This window comes from Heliangelus exortis, chromosome 10 (genome assembly GCF_036169615.1).
Source record: "Heliangelus exortis chromosome 10, bHelExo1.hap1, whole genome shotgun sequence".
In the NCBI taxonomy this organism is placed as follows: domain Eukaryota; kingdom Metazoa; phylum Chordata; class Aves; order Apodiformes; family Trochilidae; genus Heliangelus; species Heliangelus exortis.
The window spans coordinates 10442447-10466159 of NC_092431.1; the positions used below are offsets into that span (position 1 = coordinate 10442447).

Below are 23713 nucleotides of genomic sequence, written 5' to 3' on the forward strand. Positions count from 1 at the left end.
AGCCATGAAGAGGAATGACTCATCTATCAGATAGTTTATACTTCAGCCACCACATAGTTAAAAAGACAAAGCTATTGTATCTCAGACTTTCATGAATTACCAGAAACATGAAATATTGTGGGCAAATTCAACAAGACACTGTCAAATCTAAGATGTAGGTACACAGTTTTTGAAAGCCAGTAAGTTTTTAAACATGATTTTTTTAAAATCTGTATACTTTCTTGAAAAGTAGTATCAATAAAATTTCTTTTTTTTTTAAATTCACAACTCAATAGCAAAAAGGATTAACTGGTCTGTTTTATTTGAGAGACAGAAGATAGGACTGGTATTTAACTATTTACTTAACAATTAAATACCAAAAGGTAAATTTGACAGTGCCCTTTATTTACTGTGTCCTCACAAGGCTGAGACAAAGGAATAATACATTACTCAGACCTTAAAAAAAACAAACTGTATGTGCATCCATAAATAAAACTACATGAATTAATTCACACACAAAAACTGAACAAGTCACCATGCTCTTCCTGAAATGGTTGGTGTTATATTTTTTGCCCTACACAGATGTATCATGCTCCATTACTTAAAATACTAGATAAAAGTACTTGTCAGAAAACAAAGCTCACACACAAACACAAGTGGTCAACACCATGCACAAGCTCACACGGCAGACGTAGCCAGCAATATTGAAGCATCCACTCCAGTTGCCATACTACAACGATCAGTCTTTCAGACAAATTTAGGAGCAACTCTCTGCTTTAAGTGGTTTGCTTGTTTGCTGTAACCTTTTAGGACATTGAGTATCTTAATTGCTCTGATTAGAAAGTCAAGTAGATGTAGTCACGCCAATATTTTATCTGGGTTTTCTGTCTTTAGTGGACTTCAGTGATAAAGATTAGTGTTTCAAACACAGGCTGATTGGTGCCGGTGAGTCTAAACCTGGTGAGGTGAAAAAGTAGCAACATGAAAAGAAAAGCTCGATGTTTGACAGATGCAAGCTATGTAAAGGAATGAGATTCAAAAGCACAACACACACCATCAACACTTTCATGCTTGAGAAATGTCTGCATGCATTATTTTTTTTTCACTCAGATTCAATCCTTTTCATAGGAAATAACCACAAGTAGTTAAGACTAGATAAACAAAATGTCAATTCTTCAAGTCAACACTGTAAAGAGCAAAGTTTTTTTGAAGAGTAAATTCTGTCCAGGAAACCTAGGAACATGTGTTACATGTAAATGATATTTCCTGGCCTTTTTCAAGTCCATGCATGAAAAAAACCAAACAAAACAAAACACATTTTAGAACTCAGCTGCCAAATGCAAACAGCGCAATACATACAAAAAATGAAAAGAGGATGAAGAATATAAACACAAATTAAAAGACCTCTTATTACTTGGAATGCTAAAGTGTTTGATACTGTAAAGTGATGTTATGGAAGAAAACCAAAGTCCTGTGCAAAAGACACATCACAACACGGTGTGTAGGCATGCTGAGAAACAGCAGATGTGATCAACTGAAATGATGTCTTATCTAAGGTGATGACTGCATATAAAACTCAGTGTAATATCACCATGCTCTGTGTTCTTTGGTCTTACTTAGCCTGCAGCAGCATTTTTTGGCTGAAACAAGAGAGGACCCCAACCCACCCACCAAGCCTGGCTGCACAGGGGATTGAACTCTGCTGGGTGCCACCCACTCCCATCCCCCTCCCCCGAGCTGCAGAAGCTCAGAAACCAGCAGGACACATGGAGCAGATGAATACAGGTGGAAGCAGGCTCAAGACACACAGGTTTAACAAATGCAGGAATGAGATTTTCGTTGAAAAATTCGTTTATGGCCCTATTTTGCTGCAGAATAATGGATGGAATGTGTGGTGTGAAAACAGTAGGATGGAATTGATTCTTTCTGAATACCTTATTTCCATCAGGGTTGTGGATTACTGTAGTTTGGGGCTCCTGAGCAAGAACAGAATAAAGAGAAAAAGAGTTCCCATTGGTAAATACATTCTCATTAGTGTGAGGAAGTGCAAGAAGAGCCAGCTCACAAATGCTGAACACTGACAAGAGCTAAAACAAATGTTAACTGTTGCCAGGGGGTGAAACTGGATGTCTGTAATACAGATTTCCTCAACAGCAAGCCAGCAAAAAAAAAAAAAAAAAAAAAAGAAAATCTCACCTAATGCAGCAGCATGCAGAGACCTTATTCAGGACCCATGTACACAGGGCTTTGAAGCTCTGGAGACCTGCAGAGGCTTTCTTTGCCACAAGGACATACCAAGAATTTTGTGCATTTTCCTGTCTGAGTCAGGCCAGGCAAGAAGGCCAGAAATCACCTCTTTTTTGTTTGTATTTGTATTAAATGATCAAATGAAAATACAGATGACTCCATAAGAATTAAGGATGAATTAACTATCTCTAAGAACTGCCATATTTTGGGGAGCATAGATTACTACCAATTGCTGCCCTGAAAGAGAATCATAAAAGTGAGACAGTGAGATCTTAGTGTAATTTCCCCAAATCATTTTCCCTTAAAAATAGATTAAGGCAGTTAGCCAGCATACTTTCAGCATGGACTACTGTGTGTGGTGATGTCTGGGAACAGACTGCCACATACTCCTGCATGAAACCTGTTAACTGACCCTTAGCAATGGCTTGGCAGTTTATGATTCCATGCCAGATGCACAAAAAAATTCAAGAGGAAAAAATGTCTTCTACTGCATGTGAATTATCCACATTTTCGAAGTTATATATGCAGGTATACAGGAAACAATACTCACAAAATTAGGTACTTATGCACTGCATTTATATTTGTGAGCCCTGTGACGCATATATGCCTAAGAAAGAGGAACTAATAATAAAAGCAAGACTGCAACAGAAATGTTCACAAACAGCAGTCTGATTACTAATATGTTCCTAGCAGAGCTTATTAATGATCAATGTCTCCTGCAGATTTAAATGTAAGAGAAACAAGCAAAACCATTTAGCACCAGGTGCCTCTTGATCCCAGTGAAGACTTACAAAGTCCTGTTGAGTTTTAGGAAATACGGAATGAAAATCTGAATAAGGTCTATGTTAGTTGCCTAGCAATAATCCTGTTAGCTCTCCTTGATATCAATATTTATATAGAGACAAAGCAGAGAAAATAGTACAGCATTTGCTTTTTTTTTTTTTTTTTTTTTTTTTTTTTGGTGAAAGGTTAGCATTAAAAAGATGGAAACAGTCATCAGGCAAAGAGCCAAGAGCAACACAAAATGCATTCTACTCACTTTCTGGCACAGCATGCAAAAAATTCCACTACAGTAACAAATGCTATCACTCTACTGCATTCAGCTTCCATGTAGCATTTTCTATTAATAAACACGCTTTAATGGACTTCCTCACAAAAAAAAAAAAAAAAAAAAGAAGCAAAAAAAAAAGCAAAAAAAAGCAGCATAATAAAACCAAAAAGGTTTTCCAAAAACCTGTTTTTAGAAAGCAAACAGAGTAAATGCATGAAAAAGCATAAAAGAAGGAAGAACAAACAGAAGATAGTTAAAAACTTCAAGACAGCATGAGAAGGAAGATTCCAGGTATACCAGCGCCGGGGTAGGAATATTTTCCTTGGGGCTGGTTACCACGTTGGTTTTGTTGTTTATCTGTAGGTATGCAGAAAATAGAAACAGACAGGCCTTAGAACTCACGGTAGGCACCGTATCTATATCTCTCTGTATAGAACATCTATATACAGATATAGATATCTATATATAGATATAGATATGGAAATAAAGAATCACAGAAAGATGAACTTATGAACTTGAAAGAACACTAACAATAGATCCAGTAGCTGGCTGCAACTCTTCCCAATGTGTTATCTATGGGTTTTCAGATTCACTGTATGAAGGTCAACATATGGTTATAGATGACTTCAGCAGTGACATTTAGAAGAACAGAGAGCCTTCAAGTAGCATCTCATCACATGTAAGAAGAATAAATATGAGTTCGAAGAAAGTCCTAAATAGCCATTGCCATTTCGTGACATGAAACAGTATTGAATAATTGACTCCGCTTTTCTTTATTTCTATTTACCTATCAAAACCCAATATTTGATTACTTCTAGCTCTCCAGAAATCCTTAGATTTGTTCTATTGGCTTCTGGAAACAGATTTGAATAAATAAAACTGATTCCAGAATACAACTTATGCTAGAAAGAGACTGCTGCCCTTTTAGCTTTTTTTTTTGTGTGTGTGTAATTTTAGACAAAAATAAATGGCAGTTGTAATTTTTTGCAACCACAAGAATTCTGCAGCAAGTGTGCATCAGCCTTTCAATTTTTATATTTTAAGCTGAAAGTTTAAGATTCCATACTACAGAATCTGCAGTCTCACTCTATGAATCAGTACAGATCTGCTTAACTGTATATGTAGGTCATCACATTAGTTCTTAAGCTTAGCACAGCACTGCACCTTCGCACGACTTTTGGCTTTTACTTACACAAAATTTTAATTATAATTAAACTGCTAATCAGTAAGCTTAAAGGCACCTGATTCTTTAAATCCATTTTTAAGATTCAGCTTTCATAAACAGCATGGTATGAAAAGAACAGAAATACTAAGAAAAATGTACTGAGCCACTTTTTACATGCACTAAGAAGCAAGATTGAAGTATAGTAAAAGAAGTTTGAAATATGAAATATTTTTCTTTCATAATAACTAGTAAAAAAATATTATGTACACTTTCATTATGTCTAATTTTAACAAGAGCAATCCAAAGCAGCCCGCAGAGCTGGGTGTATAGATATATATTGTCTGGAAAGGCTTTGATCCACACAAAAAAATTTCCACTGAACCTTCTAGTCACAGTACTTAATAACAAATGCAGAAAAGACAGGAAAAAAGTCAGAAGTTTTTCCACTAGTAGACTTTAGTTAAAAATGTAAATAACTGCTTCATCCAAACAAACTCCAGCAATTTTGGGGTCTAAAATTGAAAGCCTTTCTAAACCAGTTAGAAAATGGTGATATAAGCTAAGCAACACACATGAAGAAAAGAAAGAAGAAATCCTAGAATAGTGGCCGAAATTGAGCTGCGTATGGAACATCTGACTTTTGATTTAAACTTCCGAGTTCTCTGTAGTCTCTCACAGATGAAGCACTCAGCTTTGCAGCCACACAGGCTAACATTTCAGTTTTGTCTATGCCAAGGGCTTGGTGAAATTCCAGCCTTCAGAAGTTAGCACCACCAGGGGAACTCATTGAATGTCACGTCCTCAGCAGTCTGTGATGATTATTTTACTTTGGTTCAGATGAGGCAGCTGTTGATTGCCAGAATTAAGCCTGCATTAACCGAATCTGATTTAGGATATGTCTACAGTATGGAAATGTCAACAGGCTAGGGTTAGGGGCAAATTTCCTTATCTTAGCCAACGTTTACTGGCTTTGAAGAATATAAAACAACCTTGTTAGTTAATGTGAGGGAATGTTATTTCAACACTAAATGTTATTTAGTAATATATGCGATAGGAACCAGTCTGCCATTTAGAATAAAAGTAACTGTCTTGGATTTGCAATCAAAGTTCAGAGTGTTCTACAGCAAGAGGATGAGAAATTTTTTATTTTTTAATAATGGTTTTCCTACAGAAACTGTCATTAAAAGAAAACATGCTAAATGTTTAATTTATGCCCCAACTTGGCCTAATTATTGTCAAATAAATTTCATTTATCTCTTCACTGTTACATCCATAAGTTGCAGGGGTGTCTAAACTCAAAACAAGGAAAGAATAAATACTTTGTGCAGAAAGTTATTCAAGTGGAGATATTATATACTATTAGCATGAATTTTATATATCAACTGCCTTGTTTTGATACTCATGGGACTGTGAGAAGTGTGAAACTTAACTCCTTACTTTTAGGAAAAAAAACTTTTTAAAAAAGCCCAACCACTTCAGTAAATGAAAATTCTAAAGGGGAATGGTGGTATAGAACATGTACAATGCTGACTGACACCAAACTGAATCTTCCAAAACAAGAGAAAAGTCACAGATTAAGCTGTATAACACCAAGTTCATATTTTTATGATGGTGTAGTCATCAAGAGACTATTAATAGAAAGGCCCTAACAAAAGGCAGACAGACATAAAGCAAAAACATGAGGAAAGAAATTAAGATTTCACCAGTAGTAGCTTCATACAAAAAAGCCAAGTTCTATGTCATACAAATGCTTGTGGTTGAATACGCAATGAAACCAGGATAATAAAATTTCAGTTCCAATTTTGCCTGAGTAAGGAGAGTAGGCTTGGGTCCCTTGGGGGCAGTCCTATAAAAATAAACAAAATCCACTACAGCTACCACTGAAAACTGCAGGAAATATAGTCAGAACTTCTCAGTAAGATGTTGAGAATATAGCATTCATTAGTAAAAGCAGAAAGAGATAATGTAATTCAAAATACAATTATTTTTTCTGTGTAAGAACTTTGTAAAACCCATTGAAACTTGAGAGAAAACAGCAATAAGCCTGTACGCTTTGTCTCTCTCACAGAATGTATACCTGTGCTTTTATTTATGTATCATAGAATCAGAGAATACCAGCTTGCAAGAAACCTCAAGGATCATCTGATCCAACCTTTCTAGGCAAAAACATGGTCTATATTAACACACATAGTGTTGTCTGCGTTTAGTTTTAAGAGCAAAGAGAAACTATAGCAAAAAGTAAAATATTTTCATATGAAACAGTTATTCTGAAGTTTAATCATGCTGAAGTGGTGATCTTCTATTTGTAGCAAAGGAGGAAGGCTCTTATACTAATATATTGCTGGTTTAATGCCACTCTTAGTAGTGCAGACAGACACATCCAAATACTCCCAAGAGCTGTAATATTAGTAGTGGTATCTTTGCAATATATTACAAAAATATTTTAAGCAACAAAAACTGCATCTTAGGACTTAATATTTCAAGTGGTATTTCTATTAAAAAAGAAAATAATTAAAGCACACTCCCCCTTTGGGACACTAGACACCATTCCCTTTCTGGTGACCCTTAGCTGTATGCTGCTGCTGCCACTGATCTTCTGGCACTGAAATTCTATGTCACTCCCAAAGAACAAACTATTGAACTGTATTAACTCCGTGTCTGCTCAGACCTAACCAGTAATTTTTTCATTTCAAGGACAGCAAAAAGTGGGGATGATGGATATTTGCCTTCTTGCTACCAGCATCAGCAACAAATGACATCCCAGCTGATTGTCAGAAATATCGCAAAAGTCAGATTCAAAACTGTAATAAACAGGAATAGTGCTAAACTGCTGTGTGGGATCAGAGAGGGCAAATAAAGGCAAGATCATAGAGCAGGCTGAGGCGAAAGAACAGTTAAGACTGACTCTAAGTTGGGATATTGGGCAGCCAAGCCTTAAGCTGGGAAGGAAGTTAGCTGGGAAACTGGGGTATGGAAAGGCTGGGTAATTGTGGTTCTTTTACTCTTGAGTGTGCAGCATGGCATCTTGCTCTACAGTGGCTCAATAAATGTGACACTATTTTATTGGGAACTGTGGTTTGTGTTATATTTTATGATATTAATATTATTAGCTTTTAAATAAGGAGGTATTAAAAATTAATAGAAGGCTGTTGCAGGATTACTATTTTCTTTCTATTTTTATTCACTAAGAACAGCTGCACTGGCCAATGTTACATCTACTTTCTTGTTTTTGTATGTCCCCAGGTTAAAAAAAATAAAGAACTTGCTTGGAAGAACTGTGGAACAATTCACTGTGGATGGTATATAGCAACTGCAGGCTTAAAATTCACGTCGTTGTACTTTCAAGTCTTGAAGCTTCTCACAGTATGTTAACAGAACTAAATGAAACTGTTTGATTTCTAAGTGTGAACATTTCACAGGAGGAAAAAGAAAAAAAAAAGTCTGTCGATAAAGATCCTCACCATCATCTGAACACTCGAACTGGACTTCCTTTTCTGAATTGACCAGTCAGAGAGAAAGGAAAAGAAGAAAATGTGACTGGTTGGATTTGAAGTATCAATGCATGGAGTACAGTATATTTCTGCTTAGCTTTTTTTGTCTGTTTGTTTTTTATTTATGTTTGTTTGGGTTTTTTTAATTTTTTTTTTTAAGAAAAGGACATCATAGGCTGCAGGAAGGGGTGGAAAAATGCTATGGATTATATAGTATCTCAGTAACAGCAATGACAAAAAATCAACTTTCCCAGATGCAAATTTACTCCTTTTGCTCCACATGACCCTGCAGACAAACAGCAGAGACATAAAATGTGCTGGAAACCGAAGTATCAAACTCCAACACATATAATTTAGGCAAAATTTTGGCAACAATTGCTTCAAATATTATAATCAAAACTGACAGATAACAAATACCATCGTAGACCTGTAGGAGGAATGATATTTAAAAAGAAAATGCTGGTCAGATAGGAGTACATAAAATTCATATATTCCACAAGGAAAATTGTTAAGGTTTGTTTTTTTTCCATATTACTAGGATATCTACTACTTGGCAGTGAGAAGCATTGAAATCATAGTGCTCTCACTTCATTTTAAGTCAGTCTCATGATTTTTTTGATAGGACAAATATGCATATATGGGAGAACAGGAACAACTATACTATGAATTTCATATTTAAGTATAAAATGTTTTATTAAAGTAAGAAATTAAGATTTAATAGAAAGTTAAAATTCAGGTCAAAGATACACTTCTGAGTGTACACAGAGCACAGAAGAATATGTTTTGATTCATATAATGAAAGCTTGAGGCACTTATTTTAGTCTTCAGGAGACCTCTGAGAAAAGAAAAAATATATTTTTCATTGCTGAGTGTTTTGGTTATTTTCTGGCCTTTTTTCCAAAGTATTTATCCAGAATGTTCATTCGTGAAACATCTCTCCTCCTGCAGGATGTGGTGAGATTAGAACAGGAGCTCTAAATCATGTATAAAAGCTGCCAAAATGTATAAAACCTTCTTAGCAAGGTCTAATAGTCAGGAAGAGCTGATTTGTTGTGATAGTAAACCCCTCCAGTTCTGCCAAATATAGCAAGTACATCTGGCAGAATACACTTCATGTGGAGCCAAGCCTACCAGTAAAATTTGGGTCTTCCATGAAGGCTAGTGAAAAGTCAAGGGGAAACACAGAGGCAACAGAACTGCAGATAGACACTAACACCTAAAAAAGCTAACATGCCCACCACCAAACCATTTTTTACATTTATATGCTGATTAATAACATTAATTGCACAATCATCCTTCATTAAAATAGCAAGAAAAAAAAAACTTTCTCCAGAAGTTTTATATCTTTTGCTAATTAAAATGCTGTTTTTTCAAATTTTTAAAATTTATTTTGGTTTTTAAGCTTCACCTACTAACTTTTATCAATTCAAATATACAGTAAGAAGCACTTGAAAACAAATCCTATAAAGCAAAGAAAGAGCAAGAATAAATTCTTACAACTAGCCAAAGTTACAGATGGGTGGTGACTAATAAAATACATTTTAAAGCACATGTTTAACTTACCTTAACGCCATCCGGCTTTTTCAGTAAACTCTTGGCTGCTGTAAAATGAGACGAATAATTTCAGCGTCAGGTGGTTATCACTGAGGTCCAACTAACTGTGCTAGCAAACCCCCATTGCCTCCCACCTGCAGACATTTTCAGCTTTTATTTCCTCCTTGTGCTGCTCTGAGTATAGGAAATAAGTCACTTAAGAACGACAGATACTTAAGAATATTATGTATTCCTTCAGCCATTGCTTAAAGCTGTAGACTAACTGTAGTCAGAGGAGAGACTTCCATGGGTGGCACAGAGGAAATGGAAGCAGGGCAGGTGGAAAAGCAGCAGCACCAACCAGGTGTTTCTAGAGCCCACTGGCATCCTAATGATGTTATTCATATGACATGACAGAAAAATAACCAATCCATGAGGTACCTAAGGAGAACAGTGGGGCACAATTCTACCTAATTCTACCTAATAAAAAGTAAACTGGGTTTTAAAAAAGCACTTCTGGGCAATGGTTCTTTGGGGATTTCTCACTGTGACAGCACCAGTCATCTTGTGTGAAAGGTCAGGAATGCTTTCAATAAGAAAGGGAGAACAATCTGCTAGCAAGGTGTTGCTTTGGAAGTGTGCTTACTAGGGGTCAATAATAACATGTCAGGCTTTGCTTCAACTTCTCATGAAGATCACCTGTTATTTTCTGAATCATATCCCATACTGATTAAATTTCTTCAACGTGGTGGGGACAGCTCTCCTGTATTGTTACCTATGGCTTGAAATTTCACCACTTAAACCTGGCACCAAGAACAGGGCTAAATCATTACAGGTGAATATGTTTAGATGGTGAATGTGCAACCGAGCACACCACAGCTCTAAGCCCAACAGCATTTACAGCAGAAACACATTCTGGGTGACCTGGCACACTGAACTAAACAATTCACTATCGTGTAAATGCTTTGTGAGTCACTGCCCAAGACTTGAAGAAGAATAAATAACAAACCAAGCCTGGTGTTTGGGGTTTTATTGTTATGACCCAGTCTTCCTATGAGAAAGTGTATCATGGTGCAGGTTTTAAAAAAATACTGTTCTATATATGCTGTTTTTCTTGGAAGTAGGGACACTTTTTGAAAGGGAACTGCTGCAGCTAAAAACCTGGGATCAGAGACCATCCTGCCATGGAGCTCCCACCATTACCAGCATCTTTCTCTTTAAAAAACAGGATAAAAATGAACCCACCACAATTGGAGCTTGAAATCTTAAGGTTACCCAAACTGCCTGAAGAGGTCTGAGTTGTTGAGTATGGGATTTAAAACTGAAGTTAAATTTTGTATTTGTGGCTTGTTCTCTGGCTGCATTTGCACTAAGTGCTGATTTAGCTCTGGTTCAGCATACAGAAAATATAGGTGCACAGAAATAACCAATGTTATCATGTTGTTTACATTTTTAAAAAATGGGAAATGAAGCCAGGTTGATGTTTATTTATTTCATTAATTTATCAGCCCTCCAAAGCCAGATTTATGATTATGGACATCAGCTGGTACTATCATTAAAACTCTCACAAGCACCATGATCTACAACTAAAATGAAAAAAAAAATAATTGCCTGTATTATACAGCAGGACCATCACATATTTTTATCAACAGAACACATAACTTAATATTGAAAACAAATTGCTTTACGTCTATATTTGAGGTAGGATACATCCAATTGCAGTGTGTGCTAACACGACCTGATGCAGCATGGCCTTAAATTTTTACACAACAACAAATACTGGAGGCATTCCATTAACTTCAGAAATTCATTTAGGGAACGCAAAGAGGGGGAGCTATTTCTAAAACCTAAGGCCAGAAAAAACAGATGTTCATTGCTTTCAAAGCCTGTTTTATATGATTAGCCCTTTAAAAAAAATACAAGAAAACATAAATGAATTCTTGGAGGCTGCTGTTCATAAAAAACTAGGTCCTTTTGCTAGAGTTAAGCATAAAACCTTTGAGTTCTTCTAATGATGGACAAATATTACATGTTACATGTAAACAGTTAAATAAAAGCCAATAAAATGAGGGCACCAAAAGCAATAACTACGAGTACCATGTCTATGGCATTGCCAGTATGTCCTGTGAAATGTGCCTACTAAGGGTTATTTTGCAGAATTCTGTGTTAAAGACATATTCCATACTCAACTGCCTCTGTTGGTTTTAACTTGGAATGTATTTTTAATAACATTTTCATACATGTTTCTGGAAGGGCAGATACTGCATACAAATCAAGTATTTAAAGATTTTGCAGGAGCAGAGCAACTAGCATATTCTAAATTAAGCCCACAATGAAAGATTTCTTGCAACTACAAGCAATAGCTATAAATAAAACCCACGGCAGTGCTAGTAGGACAGAAAGCAAACTGAAAAGAAATGGTGTTTTGACAACATGTGGAAATTGAAGTGATTTAGGAGCCAGAGCAATTCTGAGAAGAGAAAAAAATGTTCCTTTCACGTGCTGAGGGTCTTACCTCACAAGAAATATAAATTCCACATAAAAGGAAGAAAGAAAAAGAAAAATAAAACACTTTTATAACCACATTGTTATGGACAAATGACCTTCAAAACAGAGTGCTTTGGAATGAAATACAATGAATGAGCAATGAATGAACAACTTAAAGAAATAAAATGTCATCAATGAAAAATCTGGGTCATTATGGGACGCTAGATGAAAAAAAATCCAAAACAAAGCCAAAACCCCTGTTTCCCTCCCAGGCTGGAATACTAATTTTTAAAAATTATTTCTGCTTTTTTTTGTTCATGAAAGTTGAAATTGACCCTTACATATATGTAGACAGTGACAGCTATGAAAAGTGATGAGAAATGTCGTACTCATTTGATATTTAGTAAGTATTCATTTTTACAAGATATGCAGCTGCAGCATTCCTGCCTTTAAAATGAATTGACAGGTATTGGCAATTCATTAAGCACTAAAACAACATCATTTACATAAATGCAATATTCTGTGGTATAGGTGTATATTAAATACAGGAACTTAACCAGGAAATTGTATTTTAAGTACTATGCAAATTGAACAAGTTGTTCTTGCATTCATGATTATGTAATTTATTTTGGATGATTCAGTGCTTATTATTGCTCAAAATATGCCCAGAGCACTACCATGTTTTTGTCCTTAAATTAACTGGCGTTACACTCCAGCAGTTACACCACAGAGTAGGAGGATATGTAAAATTACTGATTTTTAAATTTGGCATTCTTTTTCAGTATTCACTTAAAATTTCAAATGGCAAAATGATAAACTGAGAATAGCATAGCATGCTTTGGCAATACTACAACCAAGACCAATTCTAACTCTATTAACAGAAATACTTTTTTTTTTAGTTTTTGTTATTAACACTTGGTTGATATAAAGACTAAGACCTCCAGGGATATCACTATAAAATTATTTCACAAATAATAATATTCCTTGTTGATTCAAGCTAGGTGTTAGAAGAATGAAAAGCAGGACTCATGCTACTATGTTTCTGATTCCTTAGCAAAGCAAGAGTATATAAAATCGATTTTTTAAATGTTATGCTTTATATTGTTATATTATGCAGTATTTTAAATTTTCCGTCACCAAACCAGACAAGAAAACACTGTCTTTTGACAGATATCACTCAAAAAGAGAAGGCACTCACATTCTACTGAAAAACTATACTATAATCTAAAAGAGATTCTATTTGTCCCAAATACTGTAAATTCTTGTTTGCGCCTGAAAACATTCTTCTCTTATATTCAGATGCTCCTGAATAACAAAGATCTTTCTGTACTACTGAATCCTAATCAGATCTCAGTCAGGACAGACATCAAAATAGAAAAACCGTATTAAGATGGGGCTCAATGAACATACCTGAAAAATTTCTGGTAGCCAGCATAGTTGTCAAAATGGCCCCCTGTGTGTACACATACATTTTCTCAAGTTAGCATCACACTTTTGTAAAATTCTGAATGTAAACATGACACAACAAAAAGAGAAACATGTGAGTAAATGACAGCAATTGTTAAATTTACCCTGAAAGAATGGTGTCTGTGTATTAACTATTATAGATGAGTACAAAAATTGTAATTTAATCTCAATTACACCCACCTGCAAATCTGATCCCTCTCAAATATTTACTAGTTGTGAGCACATAATATACAAACCACAAGTACTCACAAGCACAGTGATCAGCAGCAAAGCATATAGCTGGATATGAAACAGAATTGACTGTGCTTACATTCTTTTTAGGTAGGAAGAGTTTATTTTTACTGCACTAAGTAGAAAAGTTCACTTTGCAAAAATATCCTGTCCGTTCAGAAAACAAAGATTAATCTTAAAGAATAAACTTAAGAATTTTCCTTCCATGAAATACTTTTTATGTGTATAAATGAAGATCATTGTTATTACTCTGAATCCAACCATATTATGCTATGTTCTACTCAATTCCATGAAAAGTTTAAGATCCTCATGCCAAAAGCTGAACATCTGTCAAATAGCTCACTTAAGCATTGTATTAAAGTAAAAATTTTCTTAGGAATCTTTTGTTTTACACATGAATCAGCAGCAAACATTCCTTTATCTTTCTGTCATTAGCTACCCATCCTTGCAGGAGTTTTCATTCTTACCTTTAGTTTTCTTCTTGCATTGAATTTCTTCAGACAATCTACAGTCTCCTGTCTGTGCATCATAGAGGCAACAGTAGAACGTTGCTAAGAGAAGAAGAAAAGAATCATTTTAAGGCACACAGCCAGACGTCTAGTGTCTTATTTATTCTACAACATACATATTACAACCCACATGGTCCAAAACTTAGGCCTTTAATTTCTACTCAGTCTGACTAACCCTTCATGAAGGTTTCTACCATCTGGAAAACCTCCAAATCAAAAAAACTAAGGTCTCATTTTACTCAGCCTTTCCCATGTGTAAAGTCCTCTTGACAGAAACAGAGACCAAGAAAAAAACAGTGCAATAATCAAAGAATAATGATACTGAATTATCATTTTGGAAAACATATTTTACAACAAAAAAGGAAACTTTTATTTACCATTAGTGATAATAGGTGAGGTACTGCAGCAGGAAATATTTCACAGAAAATTCAGTGGTGCCTGCATTTTCCCTATCAGTCAACTTAATTTACATCACAATTTAAAAGGCAAGATAATGCAGCATAATAGAGTGAGTGAAAAGCTGGGAACCAGCTTTATGTCTCACTGTGACTTTCAAAGTACCAGCCCAGACTACCTGCAATGTCATGGCAGAGTATCAACTGAGAATTGGAAAGTGGTCTTGGATCCAGTAACAGATAGGCAGCTTCTGCCACCTACAGAATGACTTTAAAATTCTCTTAATTCTTCACCTTTACATTTCATGCTTATCATAAAAGTTAGAAGGAAATTGACATGTAAAGCGTTATTAAACTCAAAGTTACCTTCCTGTACTTTTTTTTTTTTTTTTTTTACTTTGAGAATTTAAAATAATGCTCTAAGTTTGAGTCTTCTGGATCACAAAGTCAAGACAAAGGAATTAATTTCTGCAAAAATCTTATCCGAGGCTGAGACTTCAATATATGACACTAATGACTGTGTCTGCATGAGTAAGGACAAAAATAATTCCCTAAATACTTTCGCTATGTTTGGAAGCAAACCATAAGCTGACTTATCTGCCAAGTTAGCCTGTTAAATTTGTGGAAATTACTTACACAGATCCATGGGTGCTTTAGTGCTTCTGATGCTGTGATACGTTTTGCTGGGTTGATGGTAAGCATTTTGTTGATAAGGTCTTTTGCTTCAGGAGTCACTGTATCCCATTCTGGTGAGGGAAACTTAAAAGAAAATAAGTATGTGTTTATTACTTTATACAATCTTTATAGAAGTTCACCTAATAATTTTTATATTTTTGTAAAATTAATTGGTAGCAAAACTAAGTTTAAGGGGGAAAATGCAGTTTGCTACAATTAGAAAAAGTTTGAATTAGCTAATTTATAAAGAGTGTTTTCTTCTTTGTCCTGCATTTATTTGGCTCAAATGCCAAATGCTCAAATGTCTATCTTTACAATAACATTATGCCAACTGAAATTCATAGCATAAAATAACAACAGCAGACAGAATAAGTTCCAGTCATCTGAAAGGCATATGGTCATACAGCACTTAAGGCAATTCTAGTTTCTATTTTAATAAAGACAAAAATTATTATTTTTGCACTATTATGCAAACCCCTTGTTTGCTTTCTTTAACTGTAAATCTTAATGCTAACTGTAAAGTTACGGTATATAAATCTAACTGGTTATGGATTAATACCTCCCTGCTCAGCTATATACGTACATGCACTCAAGCATCTGCTCAAGCACAAATGTAATGAAAAAAACCCACAAATTATTGTGTTTGTTTGGGCTGGGACACAGTTAATTTATAGGTAAAATTGAGGTGGAAGGCAAATGAGGAGGATACCCTGTTGGGTGTCTGTTACAAACCACCCAATCAGATGCAGAGGCATTCTACAAATGGCTGGCAGAGGGCTCACTCACAATTGCTTGCCCTTGTTCTGGTGGGCAACTTCAATCTACCAGAAGTCTGCTGGAGTTACAGGCTAGGAGGTTCCTCACTGGTATGGAAGATAACTTCCTGACACAGCTGGTAAGCAAGCCTAGAGAGGAGACGCCTCTCTAGATCTCCTGTTCACAAATAGGGAAGGATTGGTGGGGCATGGAGTTGTTGGGGGCTCTCGTGGGCCTAGCGACCACAAAACGGTCAAGGTCTCAATTCTAGCTAAAGTAATGAGGGGGGGTAGCAAAACCTGCACCATGGAATTCCAAAGGGCTGACTTCAGCCTGGTCAGGACACTGGTTGAGAGAGGCAGTCCTAAAGGACAAAGGTGTCCAGGAAGGCTGGACATTGTTCAAGAAGGAAATCTTACAAATGCAGCACAGGGCCATCCCCACATGCTGTAAGACAAAAATGGTAGGGAAAATGACTGGCCTGGCTGAACAGGGAGATTTGCTGGGACCTGGGAAAAAAAACAGGAGAGTTTACCTCCTTTGGAAGAGGGGGCAGGCAACTCAGGATGAGTACAGGGATCAAATGAAGATTTTCTCTCTCATGGAGAGAAAAAATTAGGAAGGCAAAAGCCCAGATGAAACTCAATCTGGCTTCTGCCATGAAGTACAACAAAAGAAGTTTTTACAGAGACATCAACAACAAAGAGAGCCAGAGAGAATCTGTATCACTTATTGGATGTGGGGGGAAACACTGCAATCAAGGATGAGGAAAAAGCTGAAATACTTATTGCCACTTTTGCCTCTGTCTTCATTAGTCAGAGCAGACACTCCCAGGGTATCCAGCCCCCTGAGCTGGAAGATGAGGATGGAGAGCAGCACAACCCCCAGTAATCCAGGAGGAAGCAGTTAATGACCTGCTACAGCAACTGAACACTCACAAGCCCATGGGTCCAAATGGGATCTACCCAAGAGTATTGAGGGAATACTGCTCTCTGTAATTCCAAAAGTGGTCAATGCAACAGGTGCATCAAGGTGCATATTCAGGAAGCTCCGAACTTCCTAAAGTCAATTTAGAGTAACTGACTGGTTGAACTCATAAAAATACAAGGAAAACCACAGCCCATTGAGAGTTCACAGAAAGTAACATAAGCTTGCATGGTTCATGTAAACAGACAACAAAAGCTGGGAGCCAAAGAATTAGCATAGAATGTTCCTATCCCAATAAGGTTAATGTTACTACTTTGAGTTTACTATACATTTACTAGACTGCTTGGCTCATAAAATAACCACTAGAATGAATATTTAGGAAATAATTCTAATTTCACTTTTCACTCTCAAAGCCATATTTAGAGGTACAATTATAAATAATTGCCTAGACAGAGTTGGTACATACATCATAAGCACCAGCCTTGATCTGCTGGTAAAGCCTGTGCTGGTCTTCATCCCAGAAAGGAGGATATCCCACCAGGAGAATATAAAGAATGACACCTGCAGGGAATTCACAACAGTATTAAGTGATTTTAAGAAACAAACCCCAGAAATCAATTTTATACCTGACAATCATGTATAACAAATGATTCAAGAGTATTAGAAGACATTGCCTATTCATACTGGAGAAAAAAAATAAATGTAGGGTTGACAAGATAACTTCATATGCAGAGTGTGGGAAAAAATTAATACCTGACAACACGTCATATCAGGAACACTGAAAATGTCTAGCTAGCTGGGGAAATAATTTTCAGCAATCATGGATGTTCTAGGAAAATGCATTTTTAACCTCTGGTTTTATCATGACTTGGACTGGTGTCTGTAAGATTGTGTTTTAACCAGTCTAATGCAAAGAAAATCTGGGCAATTCAATTTATCTGTATAAATATATGGTCAAAAGGAAACTGAAATGTCCATCTGCTAGTCTTACAGAGATGATTTACTCTGACTAAAGAAAAGTGCTTTCATAAATATAACCAAATAAGCATGGGTTGAAGTAAAATAAGGAAACCACTAGTTGTTCTCAAGCCAGGTAGCTGCCACTTGCCATTACCTTAAACCACACTATTTTGAGAACTGGGTGATAAAGTAATTGCTCTGTATTCCAGTTCACAGAACATTTAGTTTCATAGTTTGAAACTACAGTTCTAGTATGTCAGTCACATCAAGTTTTAGTGTGCCCAACAACCAAAACTGAAGTCCACCTCACAGTAGGAGTTGTTCTGTTTTTTAACTAGCCAGGCATTATGCACCTCAGCTGTTTTTCCAATACAATGTGAAAGGGTGTTGTGTGAAGCTGGTAGAATAGCAAAAGATCTGGTGACCTCTTCTAAAGATCAATATCGAAATTTAATAAACACATATTATCTAATGAAGACTATTGTGCATTCTGGGTATTAGGCCTCTCCCCAGAAAAATACTTGATGGTTGACTAAACACTGTCATGAAGAATAATTTCTTACCACATGCCCACATATCCACAGGTTTTCCATAAGGATCTTTTCGTAACACCTCTGGAGAAAGGTATCCTGGAGTGCCAGCAAAGCCTGTTCAAAGACAAGGCAACTATTCTCAAAAACTGTATGTGCTGCTCCACAAAAATTAAGTGATTCTCATCTCAGCTCACAAGACATCATTTCTCAAATCATCAACCACTAACTGCTTCATTTTGAACTTTTCTTTCTATGGTGAATCACTTAGGGGTAACAATAATGGGAATGCTGATGCAAACTTGCCATATCCCTCTCCGCCACCATGTCTGGTAGAGTTGAGAGGACAGCAAAAAGCCAGCTGGTTCCCCACCAACACTAGCACTCCAGATCCAACAGTGGTGTCAAGGATCTGGTGACACTGCAACAGGGGAAGGTTTCCAGAATGGTTACAAAATAGCTGATGACATTTCATTCACAACTGTTGCATGTAGGGAGACACCTGGTATCGAGGTGCAAATGCACTTGGCTCATGGTGAAGGTCAAAAAAATTAGCAGAATAGGAGTAGCATTGCTGAGTGAATGATCCCCTAAAAGATACTAATTAAAAGATAGAAAATTCATGTCCAAGACTGCTATTAGGGTTTTTTTAAAGTTATTATTAGCCTAATCTAGGCTATTTTAAAACACCCCCAAACTATAAAATTTAGACTGTAAACATTACTTGCATGGCACTTCTGGGAGTCCATCATCTGTGAGGGCTGTTATCACACACAAGCTTCCACTGATATTTATGAAGTAATAAACAAAACAGAGGGGCAGCTAAGCTACAGCATTCTAACAATAAGGAGCATTTGACAAGCCCTGCTCAGTCTTACAGGAGTGCAGATTTCTGAGTAAGCTTCCATATGGAGAAGAAAGTAAAAACACTGTTCAACTTTCTTTACACAGAAGTGGAAACCTAATTCAGCCAATGACAGATGGTGGCAAAGTAAATTTTTAGAGATGTTCAGGATTAACTTTCACAAGAACACAGCTGGCAACTAAGTATGAAGACCATCAACTTAGGGCTCAGCTTTCCTACAGATTTTGTTCATATTTCACACAGCTACATCTAATAGCTGCAAAACTAATTTACGTTAAGTCATCCCACTTCAGGAAACCTTACATAAGTTCACAGAAAGCATCTCTGAAGTAATTCAGCCTTTAAAATTTATATGCTCTTCATTCTTTATGCATTAGCAGCAGTGCTGCTTTCTCTTAGGAGAAATGCAAAATGTAGGTATAAATGTAGACTTCCTTCCAACACTGTAAATGATAAAAACTTAATGACCAATAACATTCTGTACCATTTCCGCTAGTAGGTCTGTTCTTTCAAGCATCTCTGCCGAAAATAAAAGCCTGAGAATTTCTGAAAGGTGAGAATTTGGTGGCTTTCATGAAGGACCACGTCATTTCTGAAATGCCACATGGGATTCCACAAAAATTCTGAGAGACAGTGATAATGTACAAAGTGCACAGCTACAGAAAAAGGAAGCCTTTGCCATGCAGCTGGCAGTCATTTTAGGGTGGGAGAAGTAAATGAAGGAACACATTTGGTATATTCTACTGAGAATATAGCTAAAGTATTTTCATGAAAAATAAGCAGTCTCCTGATATGAGATCTATGAATTGTTAGAGTACTATCATACAGGAAACACATCTTAAGCTCCCTAGGGAAGCTGAAAAATACATGTTCTAAGTAGCTTTCAATAGAATAATGTTTCATATCTCTTCTTGGCTGTAATGCTCTACAGTAGTATTTTTCATTTTTGTTCATTTATGTATCACTCGAAACTTTTTTTTTTTCAGAAACAATTGGTACGGTTTTAGTACATACTGTGAAGCTGTTTAAAGCAGGAAACACAGAAAAGTACAGAGTCATGGTTTCAGCAAAAAAAGAAAAACAAACATACTGAAATTAACTGTTATTTATCAGGTAATTTTTATAACTGGTCAGAGGGATCCCAATACAAGCTTTTCAGAAAGCTTTTTCAGAAAACTATTGCTATGTTAGCTAAATAGCTAAAACAACTCACAAAGCTGGAAACTGGTTGTAATTGTATAGTTTTTAGAAAAGACACCAACACCCACCTTATACTCCTATCACTGCACACTTTAAACCACTATCCTGAGGCTCAAGACAAGTGCCATGCTTTGTAGAGTCTGGTGGTGCACAGGTACATAAGATGGCACATGACTCAGCCTAAACAGCTTACAGTCTCCAAACCTCTTATGTGAAGATTATATGTATACTTCATAAATGGTGAGCACATAACTTGAGTCAAACCTTGAAGATTAACTATAATCCCACAACACAAACTTAAATAATCAGAGAAGTGCATTTTAAAAACACAGCACAAGAGACTAGTCATCCAAGACCTGCTCTATGCTTTTATTTCCCCCGACAGTCTGACAGCCTTCTTGACATCATTCATACAAGGATTTCAAAATAAAATGGCAGAATAAACCCCGTTAGTTTAAAAAGTGTAAATCATCCATCTCTTCTAACATACCTCTCCTTTGACTCAAGATCCAGAAAACTAACTGTATAAAACCTAAATTTAATGCAACTAGCAAAGTCATTCAGTCAAGTTATTCAAATAACTGAAGTGCTGAATATTTCAGTCCTAGTTGCAGAGCTGGAGTTAATTTGATGCAGGTAGGATGAAATCCAGCGAGCAGTGAGTTAACTGCAACTCCTTCCACTAATTCCAGTGAGGGACAATAAGTCAACTGCCTGGGTGAGGCAGGGAATGGACACTTTCCCAGTGTATTCAGCACCTGCTTGCAGGGTGAGGTATTTTAGTTAATTCCGGGAACATTTTCTACAAAGAGGCAAATATCAGGTGATCAGTTTTGTTTCACAAACAAGGAAAGTATACTTTGTATCCAAACCCACAGAGCTCTAGGCAGTTTCCCGCTGAGCCATAGAGCAAGCAGAAAAGTGACTATCACACCAAGGGCCTACACCCCCCCCAAAAAAAATCGAAGCCAAAACCCAACCCAACCCAAAACATACTGATGAAGAGCTATATATAGCATCATGCCAGGAGTCACTAAGTGCTGCAGAATCTAGTCGAAAAAAAATAGGGAGGGAGAGAGGAATGGAGGAAGGGAGGGAGGAAAAATCCAGACTGTTGAGCATGTGGGAGTTCATGTTTTGCCTTGTTAAAGCAGGTGTAAAAAGATGAAGGAAAGAACTCGGGCCATTATGGTAAGGTTTTGCAGAGGAATTCCCAGAAATGGTATTGCAGAGAAATTCTTGGAAAAGGTCCCAGAAAAGAACCATACAGATTTATTACCTTGAAGAAATACCCTTAAATTTAAGTTCATTCTGCTGATTTTTTTCCTTGAGATGCCTTCTTTTTACCTGATGTTTTTGTCATTCTAATAAGTCACTTGTGTTTTGTCTTATTTCTACTCCCCTCCTTTTGTACTGCTTTATTGTAAGAGCACTCTTCTCTTTCTTTTGTGGATTATTGAAATCCATTTATACAAAAGCTGGGATTTAAAACAACAAGCTAGCTTATAAAGCTACCAACATATGTCCAACAGTAGTCCATGTATCCATGTGCAGTTACATCCTAGATTTCAAACACTCAAATCTCTCAACCTCCTTTTTACTTTTATTCTAAGCTTTGACAGCAAGCTCACAGATTCTTTGTTCAATTTGGAACTGCACTTTCTAGCTGCTGTAACTGAGAATAAGAAGCAGCTACAAATATTTTATGCTGTATTTTTTCCTCCTGGGATTTACAGTAAATTTTGTCCTGTGCTTCATATAAGTTCCAAGAGGGTGGTATGTGAGAAAGATATGCTGTACATGTCAAATTATTTAAAACAACCACTATTATTTTTTTTCCCCTATTTTCTTTTGGGCATCTGTTAACTGTAACAACCTGTAAATTAGCATATTTTCTTTTAATTCACAAAAACACTGATACTTTAGTGCAACTGGAGAGAAGTGCATAATATTTCACTCACTATCCCCCATCCTCTTCTCACAACCTGGAGCAATGTCCTGGAGAACTGGTTTACATTGTCAGTTCCCACCTTTAGGAGGGCAGACATCCTCCCTTGCCCACATTTCATGAGCAGGTTTGAAGAATAGAACATGCTCTCTTTTAGTGGTCACATGCACACAAAAATTTTGCTTCCACATCCCCATACATCTTTGTCAGCTTCACCATCAAGCAAGCATACTCTTGATTCCTTCCAAATGAAGAAAATTTTTCAAAATCACTGAAGTGTCTGAGAAACTCTAGTCCCAACTTCTGAAGATGCCTCAAAGCTGTGAATTGACAACCCTTTCCAGACTATCATGTAAGGCTGCAATGCTTTTGATTGCAGGTCCATGGTCTCCAGGGAGTTGCTTATATACTAACAACTCTATATTTTTAATAAGTCAGCTTATTTTGACTGCAGTGGATCAAAGAGCAGTTATATCAACAGTTTTACTTGCAGATGTGAAGGGGCAGTCACCTCTAGGACAGAAATATGAAGAGCTGGGTCAGATAACTTGTACTGTCAAAGCAACATCTGGACATGGATGACTGGTTTTTTTTTTCATTAAGGTCACCATACAAAGTGCTTCAGAGTAACATTTTCAGGTACTTTCAGCTGACAGACAACTGTTTTGACCACTAAGCAGGTATATTTAATCGTATTAGCCTACAGTTTTAATCTATGGTTATCTGAGCTCTTGATTGGTAACAACCCATCTCCTTCCTGGACTCTACACACATATTTCCCTTCCTCCAGGTACACAGGTGAAAGTGGGGTAGAAGGAAACTGTGAGCACCCAAGTCAAATTTATAAGCTGATGAAAGCTTGGACAAGGCAGGAATAAGGAAACCTGTTTCAGCATCAAGAAATGCCAATGGCATTTAGAGTACATGCAAGATGGATATTTGTAAAGCTGTATTTACGAGAAGCATGAATTAAAAAACCCTCTCCCTCCATCCTTTGCTGTACATCCTTTGCTGTTCCAGCACTGATGTGCTGGAAAAATCAAAATCCCCAGTATGAACACAGTTGTGCCAACAACTTTTGCCGATTTATTTTATGTCACTCAGTAAGGCAGCTCACCTTTGCTAGTGCAGAGGAGGCTCTGAGGCAGAGCCCCTTCTTGTCTAAATAAGATCTGAGATTTGGAAACATAGCAACATTTTGCTTTTGAAATCATGGGGGATTATTGTTTGTGGCTTTGTTGGTTTTTTTTTTTTTTTTTTTTTGTTTTTTTTTTTTTTTTTTTTAAACAACTAACGT

At 36.5% G+C, this 23713-nt stretch overlaps 1 protein-coding gene across 50 annotated transcripts in view; it reads right to left on the reverse strand.

Moving 5' to 3' along the window:
- CAMK2D (calcium/calmodulin dependent protein kinase II delta) overlaps nucleotides 1–23713 on the reverse strand; it is a 136565-nt gene that overhangs the window by 18573 nt on the left and 94279 nt on the right. For 16 of the 50 annotated variants that reach the window (XR_011727750.1, XR_011727751.1, XR_011727748.1 and 13 more), the window contains 9 exons: nucleotides 18437–18520; nucleotides 17380–17474; nucleotides 15192–15314; nucleotides 14119–14202; nucleotides 13364–13406; nucleotides 9497–9534; nucleotides 7904–7936; nucleotides 3575–3634; nucleotides 1914–1955 (listed from right to left, as the gene is read on the reverse strand). Coding sequence is in view for 45 of the 50 variants with exons in the window: in XM_071753461.1 (XP_071609562.1) it covers nucleotides 1914–1955; nucleotides 3575–3634; nucleotides 7904–7936; nucleotides 9497–9534; nucleotides 13364–13406; nucleotides 14119–14202; nucleotides 15192–15314; nucleotides 17380–17474; nucleotides 18437–18520 (602 nt within the window). In the remaining 5 variants the exon portion in view is untranslated. The remainder of the gene's footprint in view (nucleotides 1–1913; nucleotides 1956–3574; nucleotides 3635–7903; nucleotides 7937–9496; nucleotides 9535–13363; nucleotides 13407–14118; nucleotides 14203–15191; nucleotides 15315–17379; nucleotides 17475–18436; nucleotides 18521–23713) is intronic. The other 34 variants (XM_071753471.1, XM_071753469.1, XM_071753467.1 and 31 more) reach the window with 10 other exon arrangements.